General features: G+C 53.4%; 1 protein-coding gene across 4 annotated transcripts in view; it reads right to left on the reverse strand.

The window, feature by feature from the left end:
• LOC138825451 (phospholipid-transporting ATPase ABCA3) overlaps window positions 1-26629 on the reverse strand; it is a 46178-nt gene that overhangs the window by 4156 nt on the left and 15393 nt on the right. For all 4 annotated transcript variants that reach the window (XM_070020037.1, XM_070020036.1, XM_070020034.1 and 1 more), the window contains 22 exons: window positions 26206-26371; window positions 25135-25394; window positions 22416-22532; window positions 22038-22158; window positions 18956-19129; window positions 16240-16421; window positions 13010-13153; window positions 12400-12529; window positions 11449-11603; window positions 11041-11196; window positions 10659-10869; window positions 9881-10031; window positions 8159-8257; window positions 7576-7762; window positions 6525-6828; window positions 5504-5777; window positions 3801-4005; window positions 3163-3382; window positions 2799-2957; window positions 1196-1368; window positions 844-966; window positions 503-697 (listed from right to left, as the gene is read on the reverse strand). In XM_070020037.1, coding sequence (XP_069876138.1) covers window positions 503-697; window positions 844-966; window positions 1196-1368; window positions 2799-2957; window positions 3163-3382; window positions 3801-4005; window positions 5504-5777; window positions 6525-6828; window positions 7576-7762; window positions 8159-8257; window positions 9881-10031; window positions 10659-10869; window positions 11041-11196; window positions 11449-11603; window positions 12400-12529; window positions 13010-13153; window positions 16240-16421; window positions 18956-19129; window positions 22038-22158; window positions 22416-22532; window positions 25135-25394; window positions 26206-26371 — 3906 coding nt within the window. The remainder of the gene's footprint in view (window positions 1-502; window positions 698-843; window positions 967-1195; window positions 1369-2798; window positions 2958-3162; window positions 3383-3800; window positions 4006-5503; window positions 5778-6524; window positions 6829-7575; window positions 7763-8158; window positions 8258-9880; window positions 10032-10658; window positions 10870-11040; window positions 11197-11448; window positions 11604-12399; window positions 12530-13009; window positions 13154-16239; window positions 16422-18955; window positions 19130-22037; window positions 22159-22415; window positions 22533-25134; window positions 25395-26205; window positions 26372-26629) is intronic.

Genomic DNA, 26629 nt, shown 5'->3' on the forward strand with positions numbered 1-26629 from the left:
TGTGCGGCCGCGAGCCACGGACCAGCCAACCTGAATCTGGGACTCTGCGCCCTGGGAGCCAGGGGCCAGCCAGCCTGCCTCTGGGACTCTGTGCATCCTGGGAGCCAGGGGCCAGCCAGCCTGCCTCTGGGACTCCATGTGCCCTGGGAGCTGGGGGCCAGCCAGCCTGCCTCTGGGACTCTGTGTGCCCTGGGAGCCAGGGGCCAGCCAGCCTGCCTCTGGGACTCTGTGCATCCTGGGAGCCGGGGACCAGCCAGCCTGCCTCTGGGACTCTGTGCGCCCTGGGAACCGGGGGCCAGCCAGCCTGCCTCTGGGACTCCATGTGCCCTGGGAGCCAGGGGCCAGCCAGCCTGCCTCTGGGACTCTGTGCGCCCTGGGAACCGGGGGCCAGCCAGCCTGCCTCTGGGACTCCATGTGCCCTGGGAACCGGGGACCAGCCAGCCTGCCTCTGGGACAGGCCCCCTTTGGTCCAAGCCCATCATGGCCGGCCTGCAGCGCTCACCTGCTGGATGTCAGAGCTGATGCTGTAGCCTCCAACAAAGGCGTCCCCTGAGGTGATGGTCTCCTCCCCTGTGAGCATTTTGAATGTGGTGGTCTTCCCAGCTCCATTGAAACCCAGAAGGCCAAAGCACTCCCCCTTCTGAACGGCAAGGGAAATCCTGTCCACAGCGAGGAGCGGCGCCCGCTGGTCATATACCTGTGGGGTGCCAGAGTCGGGGGGGGGGGCACAAAATGAAGAGGCCTGCAGTCAGGCCCAGCACCTTGCCTCAGCCCCTGCCAAGCTCCTAGGCCCCAGCCAGGACTAGCTGTGTGTCCAGGTGGAGGCTAATACCCATGTCTTACCTTAGAAATCTCCTTGATGATCAGGGGTGTGTGGGATTCCAGGCTGGGGGCCAGGACTCGGTTCCTCTCATCTGCCACATCTTGGTCCTCAGGAAGCACTGAAGTCCGGCTATGCAATTCTGCCTAATTGTTCCAGAAAGAGACATTGTGTGTGAACCCTATCCCCTGGGAGGAAGTGCAGGGACCAAGACTGACATGGGATTGCCAATGGGACTAAGGTGTTCAAGGCCCTAGGAGTACGGGCATGAGCCGCCAGTCTAAGCTGAGATAGAAGTCTTTTATTGTCCTGGGCCCAAGCAGGAGCGTGGGGAGCCTGGGGTCAGTGTCCCCGAGCTGTCCAGGAGCCACTCACCAGTGTCCACCTCCTCTGAAAGGCACAGATAAAGGTCCTCAGTCTCCACAGCAGGTTGGTCTCGATGAGGAAGAGCAGGCTGAGGTAGGCACACCCCGAGGCAGCCATGGAGGTCACAAACCTGCCCACCCCCGGCGTGTTCCACGCGTAGAAGTTTTCCTGGTACTGGATGTCTGCGTAGAGCAAGGAGCAGTCTGGGCCCTTGGCCAAGCACTCCCTCCCTTCCTACACGCCAATCTTGCCCTCACTCCCTGGGCCCTCCATGGGGACGGTGCCCTCTTCTTTTCAAGGATGTGCCTTGGGTTTGTCAATGCCACACAGGAGGCTCAGGTACTTCCCAGCTGTGCGGGACGTTTTGCTGCGTGTTTTGCTGCGTGCAATGCCCTTCGTGTGCCTTTGACAGGGACTGCCACTCAGGCTTGCCACCTTGAGTTACACACCGTGCTGGATGCCAAGATCCCAACCCCACCTGTCGCCCCCACTCCAGGCACCAGTGCCTTGGGGGGGCAATGGGCACATGACAAGCAACCACAAGCCCATGCCTGCAGTAATGCTCAGCAGGAGCGGAGAAGGGCGTGCGGGCTCTGCAGAGGTGGCTACTGAGCTGCCAGCTGATGTATAAAAGAGAGGCTCCAAGCACAGAAAGGCCTCACAAAGATAGGTCCGAGGGCTAATAAGCCCTAACCTGTGGACACGGCTCTTCAGAAATGGGGTCTCTGAAGGTCTATTTAGTTATAGGCCTTATGGAAGGCCTATCCAACGACAAGAAAGGCAGGAGACCCAGACACAGGAGAAGAAGCTGTGTAGACAGAGGCAGCGATAGATAGACTGGTAAAGCTACAACACAAGGAAAACCACTGGAGCCAAGAGAAGCAGAGAGAGGCAGCATGGGGAGGCACGTGCCCTGCCCTCTCCTGGGCTGTGAATGTCCAGCAGGAAGCTTCAGGGGCGGGGTTGTGTTTACTGGCTAAGTTGCAGGCTGCGGTCATCAGTTTTACAGGCAGAAGGACGTCAGATAGGTAGAAAGAACTGAAGCCCAGAGGCGGGCCCAGATGTGCATACAGGCAGCCATGAGGGATTGGTGTGGGGCAGGGGAGCAATGCAGGAAAGTCTCCAAGCACTCAGGACATGGAGGAGCACTGAGATGGTTTGAGAGGCTTCCAAGGTGGAGGTGTTGGAATGTGATCCCTTGTGTGAGGAATTAAGAGGGCAGAAGCTGAATGCGATGGTGTGCAAAGGTTGGGGCCGCAGGGAGGTGATCAGGACTAGGCAGAGTTCTGGGAGAGACCCCCCAGAACTGAATCTGAATGGTTTTGGAGAGGGAGAGAAGTAAGAGGACAGACACACAGCTTGTGATCCCATCTCAGGCCTGTGAGGCCTCTGATGGCCTTGGGTCTCTGGCGGGAAGATGCCGTCAGCAGACAGGACCGGCCCTTACACTCGGAGGGCTTCAGCCACGCGATGCTTGTTTCATAACTTCTCTAGCACTGTGCTATTGGTAACAGAAAACGGACAACATTCACCCCTTGGCACCCCAGGCAAGTCCGGGGGTGCTCTGGCTGCCTGGGGTGAGGGCCGAGAGGAAGGGGGGCTGGACACTCACTGTACTTCTTGCAGTAGTGCGAGGCAACTTCTGAGGAGGTGCAGTACTGGCGGGTTTCATAGTTCTCGTAGAAGCTGCTGACTGCCATCCCCAAACAGTGGTTGGGCAGCACCAGGAACACATGATCCAGGGTTCTGGAAAGTTCTTCCAACTTTACCGCTGTAGTGAGGAGGAGGTATAGACCAGTTAGTGCCTGAGGACAGAGGGGGCACAGCCGTGGGCATGGGCAGGTCCCGGGTATTCCCACAGATCAGGCCCCGCCCGCCCTGCCCCGTGTTGGGTAGTTCAGGGAGGCCCCTCCCTCCCGCGGCTGCAGCTGGCTCTGTGGGCAGCAGTGGGGTGGAGGCAGTCTCCCAGCTCCCACCTGGGATGCGCATGATAGTGACCATGATGAAGGTGACGATGCCCGACAGGATGTTGAATATGGTCAGCCTGGTGTAGGCTGTGGATGCGCTCGAGAAGAAGAAACTCATGAGGTACATGAAGGGGATGATGGCCCAGCCATACAGCAGCAGCAGCAGCAGGAGATCGGCCATGTGGCCATCCCGTGTGAAGGCACGCACGTCAAAAGCTCGAAACACCACCTGCAGTATCACACACAGGGACAGCTCAGCCCACAGGCAGTGGGCAGCTTCCCAGGGGGAGGAGAGACTGGGGGGAGCATTCAATGGTCTTTAGGCCCTGGCCAGTGAGCCGTCTCAGGCTCCTTAGCTCCATAGCCCCACTGCATCTCTCAGCCCTTGGACCGGCAGTTTCCATTTTTCCCCAGGGTTTCAGAGGAGTTGGAGCCGTGATGGCTGGCCCAGGGCCAGCTTCCCCAACATGGGGCTGCAGCAGTGGCGCAAACAGGATGAGGTGGGAGCCACGGGAGGTTTTGACAGCCTCCCCAATCAGCGCAGAACTGCCAGATGGACTCTCCTGCTGGTTCTGGGTCTGCGCAAGGGCCCCTGAATGAGGCCCCTGTGGTCTGCAGGGCAGGGCCTGGCACTACCCAGCACTTACCAGCAGCAGCAGGGCGGGGACGAGGAAGGAGAGGAGGTCCCACAGCAGAGCAGAGAGCCAGAAAGTCGCCACGTGGGCGCCGCTCACAAACTGGACATGCTTGGCCTGGACGGCCCTCTCGCTGACTGCTAGGACAGAAAACGTGCTGGCCAGAAATGCCATGGCGAAGAGCAAGTTGAGAGCGATGTCAAATCCTTTCCGGCCCCTGGGGAGGGCAGAGCACAGTGTGTCTAGGCAGCAGGAAAGTCGGGGCCTTGGTCTTCACCATCCAAATGAGCAATGCGGAGTCCAAATCCCTAAGAGGATGGGGGAGCCACAGAGCCACGGGGTGGCGGGGGGGTGGGGGGGGAAGGGGGCAGCGCAAATCCTTGAGGACAGCACCTCCTTTGGACTTCCTGTCTCAAACCAACAAGGGCGGCAGTCTCTCTTCAGGCTCTTTGAATGAGCCCGAGCCACACCCATTCCTGCACACTAGGGCCTGTAACACTGGTCTCTCTGCCTGTCACCCATGTGGGTACCTGGGGAGTCCCTGCCCAGCTTCCTGTATCAGCCCTGGACACCACTGTCTCATGCCTGGATCACTGAAATAGCTAAATCTTACTTAATATTCTCTATCCGGTTGCCAGCAACACATTCTAGAAATAGACCTTGATGGCGTTGCTCTGGTGCTTAAAAACTTCCTGGTTAACTCAACACACCATGCTGGGACATGGGATACTGTTTGGCAAAATGAGAAGGAAGGGGAAGACAAGAAGTAGAGAAGGAAGGAGGAGGAGGAGGAGGAGGAGGAATAGAAGAAGGAAGAGAAGGAAGATCAGTGAAGGAGAAAGAAGAGGAGAAAGAAAAGGGGAAAAAGAAAGGAAAAGGAAGGAAGTAACAATGCCAGAGCTTGGGTGAATTTAAGACCATGAGACTCTTTTTTGGGTCGGTAGTGGGGCCTTCTTGGCTTGGGTGCTGTTCTTCAGCTCTTCAGCTCAAGGCTAGCACTCTACCACTTGAGCCACGGCGCCACTTCCGGATTTTTTTTTCTGCTTATGTGGTGCTGAGGAATCGAACCCAGGGCCTTAAGCATGCAAGGCAAGCGCTCTACCACTGAGCCAACTTCCCAGCTTGGGTGAATTTAAAAATACCATCTAGATGAAAGGAGCCAGGCACAAAAGGTCACACATAGTGCATGATTCCATTTCTATGTAATGTCTAGGATGCTACAGAGACAAAGCAAATCCACAGCTGCCCAAGGCTGGCTGTTGAGAGATGGGGAGTTACAGCTAATTAGTGGATACAGGTAGTGCCCATTAATCAGAAGTTTAGGTGCCACCCCTGGCTACGCCCGCAAGTATTCAAATGTATGTTGTGAGCAGGTAAACTGTGGGTGAAGGAACTATTAGATCGGCCTCCTCCTGCCTGGTCCACCGTCACCCTAATAAGCTTGAGTTCCTTAAACGGACCCTTGGGACTCCTCGTCAGAGGACCCCACAGGGGTGCACTTGCTGTTTCTGAGCTCCCAGCACAGCCTGGCCCCAGACCCTGGGCTGCTGGGGCCTCTGCTGGGAAGAGAAAGCAGAGCTGCCCGCAGGTCCTCGGATGCTCCCTGTGAGGGCTGCAGTGCTCAGCGCTGGGGGCCCTGGGCACACCGAGAGCTGGCAGCACCCATGGGACAGACATTCTGCTTGCTCTGGGTGGGTGGGGAGGTGTGTACGTACTCGCTGAATTGGTCCTTGGCAACCTGCAGGGCATTCCGGGGCTGGGGATAGTTGGAGACCTCAATGGAGGCGCGAGGGCCGCACAGCAGCTTGAACAGAAGGTTGTCCACGATGGCCAGGGCGGTGGCTGGAGAGTGGTACGCCTGGTTGTTGAACAAGGCGGTGACCACCATCTGTCCTCCCTCGTCTCTGAAGGACGTCGCCACCAGGCACCGCTCATTAAAACCACCTCCCTCCACCGAGGCCCGGAAAACCAGGAACTCTTCCAGGTCACCTGCGGAGCGAGAGCAGGGGTTGCTGGGGAACAAGCAGGGATCCTCACTACTATCGCAATGATGCTCACCAGGGGCTGACCTCGGGCACGGCCAAGCTCCCTGGGCTGTGAGGTCTCCTGCCCGGCCAGCAGTGCCGCTACAATGCTGGAAGGCTCCCACTGCCAGGGCACTCAGGCTTTCCTTGGCTCTGCCAAGATCTTACCATCCCTCAGTTCACTGAACCTCAGCCTGCGGATGAGGACATGGGATGGAGCCATGAAATGAGAAAACTGCCTAGCACATTCTTTTTAACCAGAGCATGGCTGTTCTAAGTGCACTACATCATCGGTGGCCATTAGACAATTTTACATTTCAAGCTTGGAAAACATGTCACAAGGCAAAGACACACTGTGACCAGCCTACTCTATAAACAAAGACAAGGTAAAGACGGTGGAACTTTCGTGTTTTCTTACAGAAAGCTGAAGAACAGGGGTGTAGTAAAGGAACACCTGGCCACGTCTAGCCCTAGTGAGGCGGCTGGTCTCTGCTGTGCCTCAGGACTGCCTCAGCACCGTGAGTTCTGCCCCGGGGGACATCTGGCAAAGGCCAAAGATGATTTTTGATGGTCATGATAAACAGAGAGGCAAAGTCAGGACTCTGAACTGTCCCAGGAGACACAGGACAGCCAAGGCCTGCCCGCCCAGAGGCTGGTACTACTGCAGGGAGAAGCTGGTCTCACCGGGCCCCCTGACTCAGCTGCCCCTTACCCAGCACCTCGCGGGGCTCCTGGCCCTCAGCCTGTAGCATGTCTCTCAGGAGCTCCGACAGTTGCTGATCCAAGCGAGAGGTGCTAGAGACCGAGAAGGGCACCACGGTTCTGCCGTACTCGCCCAGACTCAGCCTCAGGAGCGGGTCGTCGAAGAGCTCGGTGGAGTAGCTGATGGCCAGGAGGGCCAGGGTGATGCAGGTCAGGGGGACAACGACCTGGGCTGCCAGCATCTTCCACTCTCGCCAGCTGTACGCAGCCTTCTTCAGGAACATGGCCCACAGCTGCTGGCAGTGGAGGGAAAGCTGCGGCAGAGGAGAGGCAGGTAGCAGGGGAGCTGGCATCTGGGCCCATGGCGGTACTGCCTCCATGCCACACCAGCCTGGGGGGGCTTCGCTGACTATCCCTCGGATGGCTACACCAGGAGCAACCTAAAAGCCGTGGGTGGAGGACGCGGTGGACTGCCTCCAGGTCAGCACTTCATGGACTCGTGGGGGGAGGAGGGAGTGTGGCTCACAGCCATGAGGCATGGCCTATTTAACCCAGCTGAGGGCCCCCCGCCTCCTGCTGGAGACACCGTCGGGAGGAGACTGTCCCAGAGCTCATGCATAAGTCGACAGACAAACCTCCGCACCCACTGCTCTGGACACCGGCCTGCCCTCCTTCCCCAACTTCTTCCCTTCCTGGCCCTGTAAAGGTAGAGCCTCAGGGGCCTCAGGTCTTAGTTCTCCACACACGGGCCATCTGATTGGCCCGGGCCTCTTTCTTGTTTATAAAGTTGGAGCAATGTTACTCCTGTTGTCTTTTGCAAGTTGCGGTAAAGCCAGGTTGGCACAGAGGTGGGCACAGGACAGGTTGTTCAAAGGGCACTGTTAGTGTTACAAGCAAATATTCTATCTTAGCTGAGTACATGAAGCCGCTCCAATTGCTCCATTAAAATGTGTGCAGTGAGCTGAGTGCCCTGCTGGGCGTCAGCAGCCCCACCACAAGGGGCCAGGGGTTGTCTGCTCTCCCTGTGCTGGCCTAGAGTGACCCCAGCCCACAGCACGCACCCCGGTGTTGAGCTTGACCATGGTGTGGTCCTCTTCCATGAGGCCACCGATGCCATCCGTGGGGTCCATCACCCCACACAGGTTGCTGTCTACCGCCCAGTCGCTTGCCCGCCTCTCGTGTTGGTACTGCAGGGCAGGGAGCTGGATGGCTTGGATGTCCATGCTGGTGTCCACTAGCTTGCCAACCCTGCCCCGAAGCATAGAAGTATTGTCATAATCCAGCTCCCAGGTTGGGAGGAGGGACACAGGAAGAGGGCTTGGGTGGGTGGCTGGGAAGCAGTGCTACATTAGCTTGTTCACTCATTCCATTACGCTCTCAGGATGAGCAGCCTGTGCGTGGCCCACAGGATCTCAGGCCGGACCCTGGCAAGTTCACACATGTCTCACATATGGGCTGTGGTTTTCTAAGTGTACAGGCATGCAAACTTCAGGCCAATGGTACCCCTGCCCTGTCCCCACTCTAGAGCCCCCTCTACCCTCTACTCTGGAGAGCAGAATGAGGCTGACTGCCATACTTTTTACCCTTACCAAAATTACCCCCAGTGCTACATCTGGGACCAACAGGAAACTCATGTCTACTGACCGGAGGAAAACCTCTTCCATAGTGGTAACTGAAGCCCCAAAGCTGGCAATGCCCAATTCCTTCTGCTTCTTCTCCAGTTTGGCAAAAAGACCTTCAAATCTGGGGGAAATAAAAAAGACCCAGAGTGATGAGGTGCTTCTCAGACACTTTCTAGGTAATTCATTCCGAAATAATCACTGGGTAGAACAAGTAGGGACAGAGTATAGAAAACTTCTTGCCAGGTCATTCTTTTATTTTCCTTAATTTGTTTTCAGTGCTTGGGGATCAAATTCAGGACTTGGCCCATATTAGGCAAGCATCCTACCACTGCACTGCCCCCTGTGCGCAATGCCACTCACAAAACAAAACACTCCAAAACTTGGGTTCATACGATCTGGTGTTATTTTTGTTGTTGCTGTTGCTTTGTTTTGCCAGTCCTGGGGCTTGAACTCTGGGCCTGGGAGCTGTCCCTGAGCCTCTTTGTTATCAAGGCCAGCACTCTACCACTGAGCCACAGCACCACTTCTGGCTTTTTTTTTTTTGAGTAGTTTATTGGAGAATAAGAGTCTCAATGACTTTACTGCCTGAGCTAGCTTTGAACCATGATGCTTTGATCTCAACCTCCTGAGTAGCTAGGATCCCAGGCATGAGCTATCAGCACCCAGCTTTGCTTTTTGTCTTGTCAGAACTGGGTTTGAACTCAAGATTTCATGCTTGCTAGGCAGTCACTCTTGTTTTTAGGACACACACACACACACACACACACACACACACACACACACACACACACACACACACACACACACACACACACACACACACACACACACACACACACACACACACACACACACACACACACACACACACACACACACACACACACACACAATTAGGTTTGTAGCAACACCAAGGGGAAGAAAGATTTCCTTTATTTTTAACTATGTGTACTTAGGCTTGGACACATAAAATCACAGAATGGAAAGGAATTGGTAAAAATTCATTTTGTCACAGGGCAGGGAAATACTTTCTGAGAAGAAAAGTAATAGAAGAAATTACAGTAGGAAAGATATGACACTTTTAAATGTGAGATCCATATGGGAAAAAAAATGTTACAAAAATCAAACACAACAAAATAGGAGAAAACTGCAACAAAAATGGTTAATATGAATATATAAAAGTGGTGCATAAATGAGCAAAAGACATAAAGATAATGGGATCGAGTGACCCTAAAGGTGTGTGGACTCCTCCTGCCCCCTGCTGCAAGAAGCAGAGAAAGGCCACCATTCAGTAGAATTCAGTACAATGTATACATTATGCAGAGCAGCTACACTGCCGTATCCTGCAAACAAGGAGGGGAAGCTAAACATCCACTCAGAAGGAAGCTGAGTACTAACTGCCTCACTGCTGGGAATCATCCTGAGATGGTGTCTGTTGTGCACATCCACAATTTGTCTGTGAATGCTAGTTATCAGTTCCACAAGTAATTCTGAACGCAGCAGCTGCCACTGCATTAGGAGGGAACTGCACACTAGGTATGGATGGCAGGCAGGCATAGATCCCCCTCCCAGCCCCACCTGGACGACGTGGTACCCTGCACCAGCCAAGCATTGTTCCTAGGGGCTGAGTGGTGCTCAGTGGCTGAGCCGGCGGAGGTACGGGGTAACTGAGCAAGGAGGCCTCCTAACCAACTCGTACCTAGCCTTCCCACACCTGCACCTGTGTGTCCTACAGCGCACATACCTGTGTGTGCTCTCCTTAGGAAGAATAAAGGACAGCTCAGCCCCAGCATGGCTCTCCAGTGTGGCGTTGGGGACATGGCGGTGCACCAGCTGGGAGATGGCTTCAGGATTACAGTGTGGTTCTTTCACTAGGGTCATATGGTAGCCAGCACCTGGAACACAAGGGCCAAGAGTGAGATCCTCTGGCTTTCCCTCAATGGAAAAGGGGCTGGAGAGCCACCACAGGGACATCTGAGTGCTCCTTCATGCTGTTCTAGAGTCCCCCATGTTTTACTGGGTAAACTGTGGGGGAAGCCTATCAGGAAAGCTTGCTTGAAGCCAGGGGTGCAGCCACCAGCGAGGGGCCAACAAGACCACCTTGACCTTCGATCCCCATCTCCATCTCCGAAGTAGCTGGAATTATAGGCTTGAGCTACTGTGTTGGGTTTATACCATGCTTTTGCTTGTACAACTGGTGCTCTACCACTTGAGACATGCCTCTAACTGTATGCAACACTTCTGTCGGGAGTCAAAATGCTGGTGAGCACAAGTGGTTTTGACAAGAGCCACCAGCTCTTGAAGGCAGAACGGAGCCCAGCCACTCACAATGTTCTGTCCCACTACCCTCCCTCATTCCCACATGGGGTGAGTAGACGGGAAGTTGAGAGGAGGTCACTTCCCACCCGTCAGGGCCCTTCACAAAGGCTAACGGTGGGCAGTGCCCCTCAGCACAGCAGGCAGCAGTGCTGGCCCTGTCACAAGACGGAGGTCCATCTGCCCGCCTGCTGCCCGCCACTCACCATATTTCTGCTTGAGGAACAGAGACGACCCACAGCACTGCAGCTCCCCATCCGCCATGATGGCGATGCGGTCCCCCAGCAGGTCAGCCTCGTCCATGAAGTGCGTGGTCAGCAGGATGGTGCGGTCACTCTTCTGCTGCTGAAGAAGGTCCCAGATGGCCCTCCTGGAGATGGCGTCCATGCCCGAGGTGGGCTCGTCCAGAATCAACAACTGGATGGCAGAGGCAAAGTTGTGACAATGGCAGAGCCGCTTTCCAGACCGGGGCTGGCTGTGCTGGGGATCTGCTAAGCTACCTTGAGTTCTAGTGCCCAGATACGTGTTCACTGTGTGTGGGGAACCTGGCCTGGCCTCATCAGGAAGTGGGGTGCAGCCGCCCCATACCTTGGAACCCGCTATGAGGGCAATGCCGATGGAGAGCTTGCGCTTCATTCCTCCACTCAGGTACTTGCACCTCAAGCTCCGCTTGTCCTCCATACTGAGGGCGTATAGCATGTGCTTCACTTCTTCAGGACACTTTTGGGGTGACAGGCCTTTCAGCTGCAATGGTGGAGGATGGGGTAGGAAGATGAGGCTGCTGCTCATGGGATTCCAGCTGCCCGGAGTTCCCTAGAACTCTGAGACATTTTCCCCCGGTGATGTTGGCTCTATACACCACCTCCTTTACTGAAATCCCAGCTTTCATGCCATGGCTCTTCAGGCCAATCGTGTCTTTTGGTGAACTCAGAAACCCAAATGCATCAGCAGTGGATTTACCGCCCCCCCCTCCCCGTCCCCCCACACTCCGCCTACCTGCGCATAGAAGTAGAGATGTTCTGCTACTGTCAGGTTGTCAAACAGGACATCATGCTGGGGGCACAGGCCCAAGCTCTTCCGGATCAGAGCCATGTCTTGGGAGATTTCATATCCACTGATGTACACACGCCCACTGGTAGGAGGATAGAGACCTGGGGCCGAGCAAAAGACTCCCAAATTCAGTGTGAGAATCCAGCTTGTCTGCATGAGGTGTCATGACCTCCTCCTAGTCACTGCTTCCCTCTGCTTGACCAAGCATCTTGCCCACCAGAGTGCCAGGAACCCCCACTCCCCACCGCAGTAGGTTCTGTCTAGCTAGGCAGTGGGAGACAGAGGAGGGAGAGGGACAGAAGAGGGATGGCCATACAAGCTAGGCAGGAACAGGAAATGTGCCCTCACACATCTGTCTGCACACGGGTGTGCAGGAACAGGAAATGGGCCCTCACACATCTGTCTGCACACGGGTGTGCAGGAACAGGAAATGTGCCCTCACACATCTGTCTGCACACGGGTGTGCAGGAACAGGAAATGGGCCCTCACACATCTGTCTGCACACGGGTGTGCAGGAACAGGAAATATGCCCTCACACATTTGTGTGCACAAGCATGCAGAGGTGCTTTCACAAACCCGCATGTCAGATCTGGGCCTCTGCTACCACGGGTGACTCAGCACTGGGGGAAGGTGAGGAACAGCCTTGGAGTCCAGTGTGGGGCAGAACGGGTGAGCCCACTCCTCGGTGTTCAAGGATTAGCCTTGCTCGCCTTTGCTGATCCCACTGCGCTCAGGCATTCATGAGCAGGGCTGAGAGGGGGGCCGGCATGTGTTCCTCTGGGCCCTGGGCCCTGGGCTGCCTGAGTGTAAGAACACCTCACTCCTCACAGCTGGGACTTAGAGGCCTGGGGTTTAGTGGAGCAGTGCTAGGGGAGGGCCTGCGGGCCAGAGGCTCACCTGTGAGAACAGAAAGGGTGGTAGTCTTCCCTGCACCATTGTGGCCCAGCAGGACAGTGATCTGGCCCTCGTACAGGTTCAAGTTCAGGTCTCTGACAACTGCCTTGTCCTTATTTCCCACTCGGAACACCTGCAGGCCAGGCAGAGAGCCACTGTGAACTTTCCACAGCCACAAGGGACCTTCTTTTCCCTCTACAGTACAGCCCCAGTGCCTCAGGTTACCAAGCCAGGTGCCAATCGGCATACAGAGGACTGAAGTCTGGGGCAGATGGTGGACCCTCCTGCCCTGCTCCTAACATGGCCACGGCCCTCTGGATGTCTGCATCATTAAGAGGCCAAGGTATCTGGTAGAGAGGAGCAAGCATATGCTGAAAAGCTGGCAAGCGGCCCAGCCCAGGAGGCACTGTGGCTGATGCCATTGAATCTGGAGCCATCACCTGCACTTGATCAGACACAGAATGGTGGTCTATGCCCTGGAGGACAGGTCAGGAGCAGATGAGGGGCCCTGGACCTTCTTCATCAGAGGAAGGGAGTAAGGCCCAGAGACAGCACCTGCCATGGAGTAGCTTCCCCTAAAGACCTCGGCCCTGTCTCTACAGGGAAGTGGCACCTTGGACAGATGCTTGATCTTGAGCCCGGCTACCAGGTCTTCTGGCTCTGCTTCAAAGTACTCCGTTCTGAGAGCTTTCTCAGGGTCACTGTCCTCTTCCTCTTTTTCAACCACTGTTCTTGGGCTCCCGCACCAGTAGGAGGGCTGGCATAGGGGACAGACAGATGCTTGTGTCAGTTTACTTTGCGATCAATAATGTAGACAGCACCAACACACTAAATACACACTACAACATGGCTTCCTCTGACCCTTTCAAGGCACATGACTGAAGAGAGGACACTGCTTACAAAGCTCCTCTGCTTACAGATCATCCCTGGGATAGCTCTAAGCCTTACTTTCCTATCTGGCAAATGGGTACAACAGAAACTCACAGCTTGTTGTGAATGTCAACATGTTTGCTATAGAGAGGAGAGGGAGTCCGTCAACCATAAAGCTTAATACAAAGAGAGGTTACTAAACACTCCAGTCCAGAGTAAAGGAGCTGTGTTTCCATGCTACTCAGCTCTGTCCCTTGGCTTTTATCACTCAAAGCACTCTACCACTTGAACCACACATTCACTTGTGGCATTTTGCTGTTTAAGTGGAGATAAAGGTCTTACAGACTTTCCTGCTCAGGCTGGCTTCTTACTGTGAACCTGAGATCTCAGCCTCCCAAGTACCTAGGAAAACAGGTGTGACCCACCAGCACCCGGCTTCATTATTATTATTTTACTGTGTTTGGTGAAAACCATGTATTGCTTTATTAAGCAAATGTAGCAGTGTCACATTGGGGCCTGTGTGGACAGCCACCTGGCAGCACAGGCACAAGACAGGTCTATGGAGGCACAGGACAAGTCTGCAGAGACACAGGCAGAGCAGGACAGGTCTGCAGAGGCACAGGTGGAGGACAGGACTGCAGGGGCACAGGTGGAGGACAGGACTGCAGGGGCACAGGTGGAGGACAGGACTACAGAGACACAGGTGGAGGACAGGTCTGCAGAGACACAGGTGGAGGACAGGACTGCAGAGACACAGGTGGAGGACAGGACTGCAGAGACGCAGGTGGAGGACAGGACTGCAGAGACACAGGTGGAGGACAGGACTGCAGGGGCACAGGTGGAGGACAGGACTACAGAGACACAGGTGGAGGACAGGACTGCAGAGATGCAGGTGGAGGACAGGACTACAGAGACGCAGGTGGAGGACAGGACTGCAGAGACGCAGGTGGAGGACAGGACTGCAGAGACACAGGTGGAGGACAGGACTGCAGAGACGCAGGTGGAGGACAGGACTGCAGAGACACAGGTGGAGGACAGGTCTGCAGAGACACAGGTGGAGGACAGGTCTGCAGAGACACAGGTGGAGGACAGGACTGCAGAGACACAGGTGGAGGACAGGACTGCAGGGGCACAGGTGGAGGACAGGACTACAGAGACACAGGTGGAGGACAGGACTGCAGAGATGCAGGTGGAGGACAGGACTACAGAGACGCAGGTGGAGGACAGGACTGCAGAGACGCAGGTGGAGGACAGGACTGCAGAGACACAGGTGGAGGACAGGACTGCAGAGACGCAGGTGGAGGACAGGACTGCAGAGACACAGGTGGAGGACAGGTCTGCAGAGACACAGGTGGAGGACAGGTCTGCAGAGACACAGGTGGAGGACAGGACTGCAGAGACACAGGTGGAGGACAGGACTGCAGGGGCACAGGTGGAGGACAGGACTGCAGAGACACAGGTGGAGGACAGGACTGCAGGGGCACAGGTGGAGGACAGGACTGCAGGGGCACAGGTGGAGGACAGGACTGCAGAGACGCAGGTGGAGGACAGGACTGCAGAGACACAGGTGGAGGACAGGACTGCAGAGACACAGGTGGAGGACAGGACTGCAGGGGCACAGGTGGAGGACAGGACTGCAGAGACGCAGGTGGAGGACAGGACTGCAGGGGCACAGGTGGAGGACAGGACTGCAGAGACGCAGGTGGAGGACAGGACTGCAGAGACACAGGTGGAGGACAGGACTGCAGAGACACAGGTGGAGGACAGGACTGCAGAGACACAGGTGGAGGACAGGACTGCAGGGGCACAGGTGGAGGACAGGACTACAGGGGCACAGGTGGAGGACAGGACTGCAGGGGCACAGGTGGAGGACAGGACTGCAGAGACGCAGGTGGAGGACAGGACTACAGGGGCACAGGTGGAGGACAGGACTGCAGAGACGCAGGTGGAGGACAGGACTGCAGAGACGCAGGTGGAGGACAGGACTGCAGGGGCACAGGTGGAGGACAGGACTGCAGAGACACAGGTGGAGGACAGGACTGCAGAGACACAGGTGGAGGACAGGACTGCAGAGACACAGGTGGAGGACAGGACTGCAGGGGCACAGGTGGAGGACAGGACTGCAGGGGCACAGGTGGAGGATAGGACTGCAGGGGCACAGGTGGAGGACAGGACTGCAGAGACGCAGGTGGAGGACAGGACTGCAGAGACACAGGTGGAGGACAGGACTGCAGGGGCACAGGTGGAGGACAGGACTGCAGGGGCACAGGTGGAGGACAGGACTGCAGAGACGCAGGTGGAGGACAGGACTGCAGAGACACAGGTGGAGGACAGGACTGCAGGGGCACAGGTGGAGGACAGGACTGCAGAGACGCAGGTGGAGGACAGGACTGCAGAGACACAGGTGGAGGACAGGACTGCAGGGGCACAGGTGGAGGACAGGACTGCAGAGACGCAGGTGGAGGACAGGACTGCAGAGACGCAGGTGGAGGACAGGACTGCAGGGGCACAGGTGGAGGACAGGACTGCAGAGACGCAGGTGGAGGACAGGACTGCAGAGACGCAGGTGGAGGACAGGACTGCAGGGGCACAGGTGGAGAACAGGACTGCAGAGACATAGGCAGAGCAGGACAGGTCCACAGAGGCAGAGGCAGTAGGAAGTGCTGCATACTCTAGCAATATGACCATTTTTACAAATCCTGAACTGTAGGCCCAAACCCCAGTAAGATTTCCCAGGAGCAAGAGGCAGCAGGGGGTCGGGGGACGTGGCAGCAGAGTCTGCACGTGCTGGTCTGGTAGAAGAGGGGCTAGGAGCTTCCTCTCTGTACCCTTCTCATTTCAGATCCTGCAGTGGGTCTTCATCTTTCTCAGAACTAATGCAAAGGCTCTCAGAACCCTGGAGCAGAGAACAGGTCGGTTCTGTGGCACGTTTGTGCAGGTGCTGTGTGCTAGGGTCCCTGGGTGAGCGCTTACCATGAGGAAGAAGTACCAGGGCTGCGGCACACCGAACTGGCCAGGGAAGACAGCCTCCACATACCAGGTCACCAGCCCGTAGAGCACCGAGTCCAGCAGTAGCATCCCCAGCACTTGCCCGAAGCAGAAGTCATCATCCACGTTGACAGGACTCAGGAGGTCTCGCCACTGGATGCCTGTGCCTGAGGAACATTCCAGGAAAATAGCCCAAGCTGGGCAGGCTGGGAAGGCCCAAGTGGTACACGCGCATGCAGTCACTCTGTGCTGTCATTGGGAAGGCAGTGTGAGTGTTCCCCTTCCAACTTTATAAGCGACCTGATAACTTCCTTCAAGTTGTTATGATAACGGCAAGTTACAAAATCAGTAAGTCCCAGAATTATTTCAATGGGCTTGCATTTCATTACCAATGAACACAAATATAGACACATATGTCTAGAGATGCACATAAAGACAATATACATGTGTGCACAGCTACCAATATGCATATGCACACACACACGTCCAATGTGAATTAATGTGAATGTAACAAGCCCTTCTTAAAACTGAGACACCTGCCGGGCACCGGTGGCTCATGCCTGTAATCCTAGCTACTCAGGAGATCTGAGTATCACGGTTCAAAGCCAGCCTGGGCAGAAAAGTCTGTGAGACTCTCATCTCCACTAAACCACTAGAAAACCAGAAGTGGCGCTGTGGCTCCATCGGTAGAGTGCTCGCCTTAAACTGAAGAGTGCAGGGATAGCGCCCAGGCCCAGAGTTCAAGCCCCACAACTGACAAAACAAAAACAAAAACAAAAAACGAGACACCTGAGACAGACGGGAAGCCTGTTTAACAGCACTTGGTTTGCTGGCAGCACACTGCAGAGCAGACATGCCTGGGCCTGGGGGTCTGCCCATCCCTTGCTGGCTGAGGGGCCCTGGATGGAAAGGCCTGCTCTCCAATTGTGGCTTTGTTTTGTTGGGAGATTTTTTTTTTCCAATGTGAATACCATGTAAACATTTTATGTTTAGAAATTTTGAGATTTTCTTTAGAGTATTAATAAAATTGTCAATAAACCTATTTATTGTTAAACTAAAAAAGAGTATTTTAACCCTGCAAGGCTGTATTCCATTAACAGGATACTAAATATGAAAATTAATACTAAAAAGCTACAGTCTGGAAAAACTGCCAACTGAAGAAAAAAAGTTGTAATTAAAGGCAAGGCTATTCTGTGGCCTGTGGCTGCTCATCCACCTTCTTCTGCGAACCCATGCATGTGGAAGCTGTGCCCAAAGGAGTTACAGGGCCATGGTTTGAACGCCTCCCAGAGTCCACAGTGGGAAACCAAGGCCCGGGGCAGCAACACTGGGAGCCTGCAGGCAATGTGTCTGCACCGTCTGCACGTCTACTACGGGAGGGGTAGTGCTCAGGGTACCACCCTGAATGCACTGGGCCCTACCAGACACCAACCTGCTGGTGTCTTGATTTGCACTTCCCAGCTTGCAGAACCCTGAAAAATAAGTGTTGGTTCCTCATGGATGACCTAGTCTTTGTATTATGGGATAGCAGTACAAATGGAGCAAGATACACAGCTGGGAGAAATGGGCAGATCTGGTTTCAGAAAGGGAACAGTTGGGCAGGGAGGGGCTGAGATGCAGGCCAGCTCCTCAGAAGAGGGACTGCATGCCATGTCATTCCTTCCAGGAGAACCAGAACAACATGCAAAAGCCCCAGGACGGTGGCTGCTGAGTGTACACCACAGGAACTGGACACATGGCTGCTCAAAACCTCATCTCTCCTGCAAGGGGAGAGAGAGGTGGGCTGGGTCCCAACCCACAGCCATTTTTCCCTCCAAAGATGTACTGAGAGGGGCTAGAGCCATTCAGACATGAACCAGGGCCTCGTCCCACAAGGAGAGTGGTCTGTCCTAGAGATTTCCCAGCAGAAAAGGGGTTAATTTGGCTCCATTGAAAATGGGATAAACCTTGCAAAATGGGAGATCACAGGCCAATCAGTGTAAACAAGTGTTTATTTGACCCCCATGACCTTTTAAAAGTCAGGAAAAAAATTTCTTGGGCTATCACTGGTGTCCTGGGCCTCCTGGCCCTCATCTCCAATCACTGCAGGAGGAGTTGACTCAATTCTTTTCTTTCTTTTTTTTTGGGTCAGTCATAGGTCTTGAACTCAGGGCCTGGGGAGCTGTCCCTGGGCTTCTTAAACTCAAGGGGAGCCCTCTACCACTTGAGCCACAACACTCTTCCAGTTTTTGGTAGATAAAGAGCTTCATGGAGTTTCCTGCCTGGGCTGGCTTCAAACCATGATCCTCAGATCTCAGCCTCCTGAGTAGCTAGGATGACAGGTGTGAGCCAGTTCTTCATCAGGAGTTGGTGGCAACAGAGGTCAACACCTGGTCACTTTGCGGTCTCTGGTACAATCATTGTTGGTGTCTCAGGAAGCAGGAAGAGCTCAGAGGCCAGTGAGTTAAGGCCCTCAGACAGAAGCAGGTGTTACGGCAATGACTCTAGGCATCTTCACCTTTGGTGGTATTTGGCCCACGTCCCTCAGGGCTCCAGTCACCTCATGGCCTGTCCCCATATTGCGTAGGGCCAAGTTGGAACTTTATACAATGCCAGTGCATGTCTGCCTATGAAGCCTACACTGGAGGCTCCCCATTTATTTACCTGCCACTGCTGGAGGCGCTTCTCACAAGACGCTCCTCAGTTGAAGGACAACACTTACCTTTGGCTTCAAATTTTCCTATGAGTTGGGCTCCCATCGCCATGGCAACATTGGACAGAAGACACGACAGGAGCTTCTGGCTCAACGTCATCCAGTTGTAGTGTGGAGCCACGAAGAAGTAAGGGATATAGGTGAAGAAGTAGAGGAATCCTCCCACGGCTGCCGCGATGTTGGCTGTGGGGAGGGGACGCCTGGGATGTGCTGCACATTTGCCAGCAGATACGTGCCTCACGGCAGTGGTCAGGGAAGAGGGTGGGCCCCACCTGGGCCCAGTGCTGGGGGGACGCTGGGCTCACAGCCCAGAGCCTCTTTACTTCTCATTGTACATGTTCCCTGGGGATAGCACCCAGCCTGGGGTTCCTGGCTCCCTACTGCAGACTCTCCCTTACAGCCTTTTCCTTGACATCTCACCCCAAGTCTCCTCATCCGCTTTGCCTGACGGCTCTCATTTTTTCATTCATCCACCCATTAAATACTCACTGAACACCTACTCTGTCCAGGAACTAGAGATGGTACCACAGAGCAACCCTGTACCCTTCTCAGAGCCTGGAGGCCAGCATTCCCCTAGGGTCGTCCGTCTTCAAGTAGGAAGTACTGCACACAGGGTGCCCCATGGGACAAGAGCTGGGCGCAGCAGCAAGGCTTAGAATGGGAACCAGAAGGCTTCATGGAAAAGTGACATGTGGGCACCACCCAGCAGAGGCAAGCACGCAGCTTGGCGCGTGGTGGGGCAGGGAGCTGTCAGCTCATGATGGCAGTACACAGATCTCTTGGCATTAAGATCCCTGCACGGGCCGGGTACCTGGTGGATCACACCTAGACTCCCAGCTACGGGGGAGGTGGAGACAGGACTGCTGCTGGAGGCTAGCTTGGACAAAAACTGAACAAGATCCCATCTCAACCAATAAACAGGCGTGGTGATGCATGTCTGCGGTCCCAACTGCGCAGGACACAGAGGCAGGAGAATCATGCTCAGAGACCGTCCCCAGGTAAAAACTCAAGACCCCATCTGGAAAGTAACCTAAGCAAAAACAGGGAGGCTGGCTCAGGAGGTAAAGCACTTGTCTACAAGCAAAGGATACTGAGTGCAGTCCCGAGTTGTGGCTCAAACAACTCCCCACTTAACCAAAAAAATCCAGTAATAACCACTGACAAGCTTACACACATTTTGTTATGAAAAATAGCTGCATTTCCACAATGCAGTGAGAAGAACAGCCTGGCTTCATGTGTTTGCAGTCTCTGGAATGTGTAACCTCACAGATAGCCCTTGCATTCTCGCTCTGCACCGTGTTGCCTGGCTGAAGAGGAAGAAGCAAACATGGCTTCAAGTTGTACAGCTGAGTGCTGTGTTAGGCCATGCAGACACTGGTAGCTATTCCCGATACCATACCGTATGTGCGGGCAAACCAGCCGATGGACATTTCACTCTGTCCTCTGAGAAACTTGGTTTATCTTGTACTTTGAATGGATTTATCCTCTTCCTTGATTTTGTAACATAAGGCATTCATTGTTCGGAAAATATTGCTTATTTTATCTTCCACTGACACATTTTATTACACAGTATCAAAAAGATCACATTAGTTAATATTATACCAGTCTCATGAGAAACTCTTAAAGGTTGGAAGCTGTCATATTCATGGTGATAGACTTGAGGTAGTAAAATCCTCAGTTGTTGTTTTGTTTGCTTGAAAGCTTTAATTTATTAGGGGTATCAGATATTATCAGTGATTTAACATTAGAAACAAAAACCAGGCTCAGATTTTCTTTTGAGAATGCCTATCAAATCTACAAGTGCAAACAACTATAGCCTAACAGTCCTTCATAAATAAAGCAGCTAGTCTAGCTGATAATTCACACAGCTGTTCATGTGCTGTTCCTGAAGACAACTGCATCCAGTATACAGCGAGGTACCTTACGTGTGTATCCCATTTCATCTGCTGAATATTGGAAGGAGTGTACTCCGGTGCTGAATGTGTGGCTCAGTAGTGGAATGCTGACCTATGATGTATGATGCACTTGGTTCACACCCCAGCACAACAGGTTTTTTAAAAAAAGTATATTCAGAGATGAAGATTTAATAAAAGTAGTATTTTTACTGTTTCATTAAGGAAGTTCTTTCTCCTTCCTTTTCTCTCTCCCTTTCTCCCTCCTTCCCTGCCTTGTCTCTATGTCTGTCTTTCTTTTAGAAGCCTAGGAAGTTAATAAACACTCTGTGGGGTACACATTGATCCTAGATATGTTGATTAACTTAACTTTTTGAAAGACTTCAAAGGTAATCATTTACGCTCAACACTAAGATGAATCACTAAGAAGAAGGGAGACACAGTTGATATTTTCCAAATCATCAGAGGTAAAAGAACCCAAGGAACTGTCAGTCTGACATAAGATAGAATATGAGAAAACATCAGTCCAGGGAAATGACAGTAAGTAGAACACACAGAATCCAGAAACAATCCCAAAAGTAACAGGAATGGCCGGTGAGTGTATCTGAGCTTTTCCTTTGGCTACTCTTGGCGTTCCACACAGCAGCCACACTTGCCCGCTGCAGCCCCCATGCTCTAGCCATCCTGACTCCTCCCTAGCCTTCAGCATGCGCCTTCTGTTCTCCTTCCAGCTCCTTTCTGGGAGAATTTGTGACGCTTTGTCACAGGCCTGTGCCGGTCCCCTCTAAGCCTGTCCCTCACTGCTATAACCTACTATGTGCAGTCCCAGCCTCCCAGGTCCTCTCTTTTGGCAACTCAACCTCTGGGGCATCTACACAGATGCCCTTTGACCCCTTCATCTTTTTTTTTCTTTTTTTGGGTGGTCCGGTTGTGGGGCCTGAACTCTGGGCCTGGGCGCTGTCCCTCAGCTCTTCAGCTCAAGGCTAGCGCTCTACCACTTGAGCCACCGCGCCACTTCCGGCTTTTTTCTTTTTGCTTATGTGGTGCTGAGGAATCAAACCCAGGGCCTCATGCATGCAAGGCAAGCACTCTACCACTGAGCCACCTTCCCAGCCCCTGACCCCTTCATCTTACATGAACTGTCCCACTTTCCTAAGTTATGATCACCCCACAGTCCTTCAGCCTGAGAGGAGCCTTACCTTTACTGAAGAAGGTGCTGACCATGAAGCTGAAGGAGATGGAGGAGATGGCAAAGCACAATAGGAAGACCAGCACCAGAGAAGGGTCACTGCTTGAGAGCACTGCTATGTCCTTTTTCACCTGCAGGATGGACAGCCCCGAGCCAGACAGGGGGGTTAAGCCAGAGAAGCCAGGGCTGGACCAGGGGTAGCCTAAGTGTCTAGGTCACATGGGCACTACTCAAGTTGGGAGCTGGCCCTTGTCTCAGCCAGCAGAAAGCCCTGTAGTCTCCTGGGGAACCTGGCCTGAGGTCAGGAGTCTGAGGTGAGACATGCTCTGCTGGGTACAGTGGGCTCTGTGCCCTCCTCCCCTCAGAGCCCCACAGAAGTCACACTCACCTTGACGCACAGGAGAAGGGTCATGAAGGAGACTGCGATGAGGAGGAAGAAGAAGAACATGAGGAACCATGCGGTCCAGTGCAGCCAGCTGCTGAGCCCCATCATGTGCATGTACTCCTGCCAGGGGTGGGGGAGGCGTCACACCTGTCCGCAAACTGCGGGCCTTTCCCCAGAGCCGCGTGTGTGCTAGTGTGTGTGGCTGCGCCCGCCCGCATGTGTGCATGTGCGTGCGTGTGCGTGTGTGTGTGTGTGTGTGTGCGTGCGTGCGTGCGTGCGTGTGTGTGTGTGTAGGTTCTGTGCCTACCTAGAGACCAAGAGGAGGACCAGGTACCTGTGCTGTGAACCAGACACAGGACCCACACAGCATATGTTGGGAAAGAAAAAAGGCCCTAGTTTAACCATTACATCAGCCCTGGGGGCTTAGGATTTGTTGTTGTTGTTGTTGGTCCTGGGGCTTGAACTCTGGGCCTGGGCGCTGTCCCTCAGCTCTTCAGCTCAAGGCTAGAGCTCAACCATTTGAGCCAGAGTGCCACTTCCAGTTTTCTGAGTGGTTTACTGGAGATAAGAGTCTCATGGACTTTCCTGCCAGGGAGGGCTTTGAACCTTGATCCTCAGATCTCAGCTTCCTAAGTCGCTAGGATTGCAGGTGTGAGCCACCAGCGCCAGTTGGTCTAAGTATTTTTCTCCTGCCTCATATGCTCTCCCACCTGGGCCTGTCCCTGGACCAACATCCCGATGAACTGCTCCAAATCCCTATGTTGTGCCCCGCCCTCACTGCCCACGCCTCTACACGGAGTAGCCTAGCTCTTCCTCAGAGCACACGGAGTAGCCTAGCTCTTCCTCAGAGTAAAGCAAAGGCTTTGTCCTCCCACTGGCTTCACTAGACCCCCTCATGCCAGCGCACCCCTTCTTCATATGTGCTATAGTCAGAGGTTAATACGGGTGCTGACTGATGTCAATTAAGCTGGTTGATTCTCTCCAAAGTCCTTTAGAGTGCTCCCATGTGCTATGAGGCAGTTCCAAATTGTGGGGAACAGTTTCCAGTCTCTTATGGTACCCGAGGCACCCCCAAAACTATAGGTGTGGCAGCTACGACTAGAGTCCAGAATCAGCCTGCCTGGCCCCTCCCCAGGCTAGCAGAAAGACCCTGCAGGGGACTTCATCAGGCTCCTGAGCTGAGACATGACCCTGCTCAGCTTGTGCCTGTGAGCTTGCATTAGAAGCGCTTGCATTAGGCAGCCACTGCCTCACCCCGCACTGTTCTGAAAGGAGGGGTCCAGAACGTTGGTGGGAAAGGTGCCTCATGTTGGGGAGCAGGAAGGGTTAGGTGGGCAGCAGTTCTGATTACACCTTCCTTCCCCATGTGCATGTCAAGCTGTCAGAGACGCTCTGAGGAAGCCGAGTTCCTCCACTGACCAACACACTGCCCAGGGAATACGGGACATCTAAGATGTACTGTCCAGTAGTATAGCCAGTGGCTACACATGGCTATTTCAACCTAAGAAAAATCAAGTGAAGTTAATAATTCACTCCCCATTGGGGATGAAGTTGCATGACAGAGAACTTGCCTAGCAGTCATGAAGCCTGGTTGCCACACACACACACACACACACACACACACACTCTTAACACCTTCTTTCAAGAGTTCCACAGTGACTGCAATAAGCAGCAGTTACAATACTTGTTCAATGTCACAGATACACATACAGCTCCACTGAGAAGAACTGACTCAGGGAGGAGACCAGGACTGACTGAGTCTTGCAGGCACAGAGTCAGGATTTTCCAAGTTATTGTTATTACTCACAATTCCAAATCCTTAGAAAAATTGGCTGGGTATGGCAGTGAATACCTGTGACCCCAACTATTTGGGAGACAGAGTTAGGAGGATTGACATGAGAGGCTAGCCCCATGCAAAAAGTATGAGATTCGAGTTGTAGCGTGCCTGTCTGGCAAGTGCAAGGTCCTGAGTTTAAAACCCAAGTCCTCAAGAAATAAAAAGGAAAAAAAAAAAAAAGAAAGGAAGAGAAGAAGAAAAAAAGTATGAGATCTTATCTGAAAAGTAGGCTAAAGATGTAAAAAGAGGGCTGGAAGGTGGCTCAGTGGTAGCGTGCTTGCCTGAGGCCCTGGGTTCGATTCCTCAGCACCACGTAAGCAAAAAGAAAAAAGCCGGTTCGACTTTTTTTTTTTTTTTGCCAGTCCTGAGGCTTGAATCAGGGCCTACGTGCTGTCCTTGAGTTCCTTTTGCTCAAGACTAGAGCTCTACCACTTGAGCCACAGCCTCACTTCCAGCTTTTTCTATGATTAACTGGAGATAAGAGTCTCATAGACTTTCCTGCCCAGGCTGGCTTTGAACCATGATCCTCGATCTCAGCCTCCTGAGTAACTAGGATTACAGATGTAAGGCACCAGCGCCTGGCCTGATCAACTCTTAAACATTTTTAAGATTACTTCCTGTTCAACAGGAGACATTTTCCCTTACTGTGGATGTACTTCCAAGAGCTGCAGTGTCCAGTGTCTCTTGGCAAAGGGGAGGTACAGTGGTGGACACCCTGTACCTCAACTCTTCTGGCTCCCACATGAAGGGATCCTGGCCAAATGGTAGGTCATCTCTGAGACAAAGCCAGTTCTTTCATGCAAGCCCCAGGGCACACAAGCATGGTGGCACCACTCCCACAACCAGCAGGCCGGACTGTCACAACGCCCTCCCCCACAGGGTTACCTTTAGTTTTCTCTCTTTCTCCTGCACCACGGACCGGATGATGGTGAGGGAAGTGTAGGTGAAGCTCAGCATGAGTAGCAGGGGAAGCTGGTACTGGATGGCGATAAGGAAGGGGTCTGAGATGAATGGTGGGAAAGGGAACCTCTTTGCCTTCACCGTGAGTTTCTGGAAGAGCTGCTGTGTGGAGGCATTGGCATGGTAGTGCATGATGGCTTTGTCCACAGCATGCTGCACCACCAGGAAGCCTTCGCGAATGTACCCTAAGTACAGAAATGACAGCGGTGTCACAGGTGCTTCTTGTCAGAGAGCCACACATCCTGATCAGCCTTGCGGGGGCTGCAGAGGCAGGGGCACAGCAGGCAACTCGGTCAGTTCACCTGCCAATCCCAGCACAGATCAGTGAGCCCATGCAAGAGAGAAAGCACACTGCTGACTGACAGCAAACAAGAACAGCGATGTTTCTGTCCCTTCCACTTCCTAATGAGCCCCATGTTACAGGAGCACATCAAGAATATCAAGAGATGAGTAAATTAACTCCAATGACACATTGCTCTACACGATATATCCTAAACATATATCTTTTTAACAGATAAGCATGTGTCGCCGGGGATACAGGCTGAAGAGAGCACTGCTCTTTCCAAAGCTTATGGTAGACTTTAGAAACCAGTTTCCCTGGATGCTTTCCTCCTTCTTCTAAAAACAAGATAAAGGGCTGTGAATGAGGCTTAGTGGGAGAGTGCTTGGCTAGCATGCATGAAACTCTGGGTTCGATTCCTCAGTACCACATACACAGAAAAAGCTGGAAGTGGTGCTGTGGCTCAAGTGGTAAAGTGCTAGTCTTGAGCAAAAGAAGCTCAGGGACAGCGCGCAGGTCCTAAGTTCAATCAAGCCCCAGGACTGGCAAAATAAATAAATAAATAAAAATAAATGAATGAATGAATACATAAATAAAAACAAGATAAATATTCCTAAGAAGCATTTGTGCCTGGACATGCCAGGCAGCTTTGTTCTCATAGCTGGCACCACATGGCAGTCAGAACTAGTAATGTGGCCCCTAAAAGTGCTGCTCACCAGGTTCCCCACCATCAGGGGATGTGGGTTCCCTTGGTCCTGGATTTGGGAAAAGTGGAAAAAGGGAATTGGTGTGCCAGCCATCTGTTTCTTTCAAGAAAAAGTTGCCTGTTTGGGTCCATATGTAATTTCTTCGTGCACAACTGAAGCGTAGGTGGTATTTCACCTGTGGAAACAAAGAGAAGAGCAACTGTTCTGAGGGGTTTGGACAGAGGAGTGGATGCTAGAGTCCCACAGGGCACATTCCCAGGTTCTTCATCACCAAGACTGGTGCCTCCAGGAACTCACCACACCCTCACCATGCCTGCATGCAGGGATACCTTTTGGGTATTAGTAACCACTTATCTCTTGAGAGCTGGCAATAGGAACACTGTACCACATATCTGGAAGGAGGCAGGATTTCTAGATGGGCACCAAAACCAGG

The sequence above is a fragment of the Dipodomys merriami genome, unplaced genomic scaffold, assembly GCF_024711535.1.
Source record: "Dipodomys merriami isolate MVZ:Mamm:240054 unplaced genomic scaffold, mDipMer1.0.p SCAF_137, whole genome shotgun sequence".
In the NCBI taxonomy this organism is placed as follows: Eukaryota; Metazoa; Chordata; class Mammalia; order Rodentia; family Heteromyidae; genus Dipodomys; species Dipodomys merriami.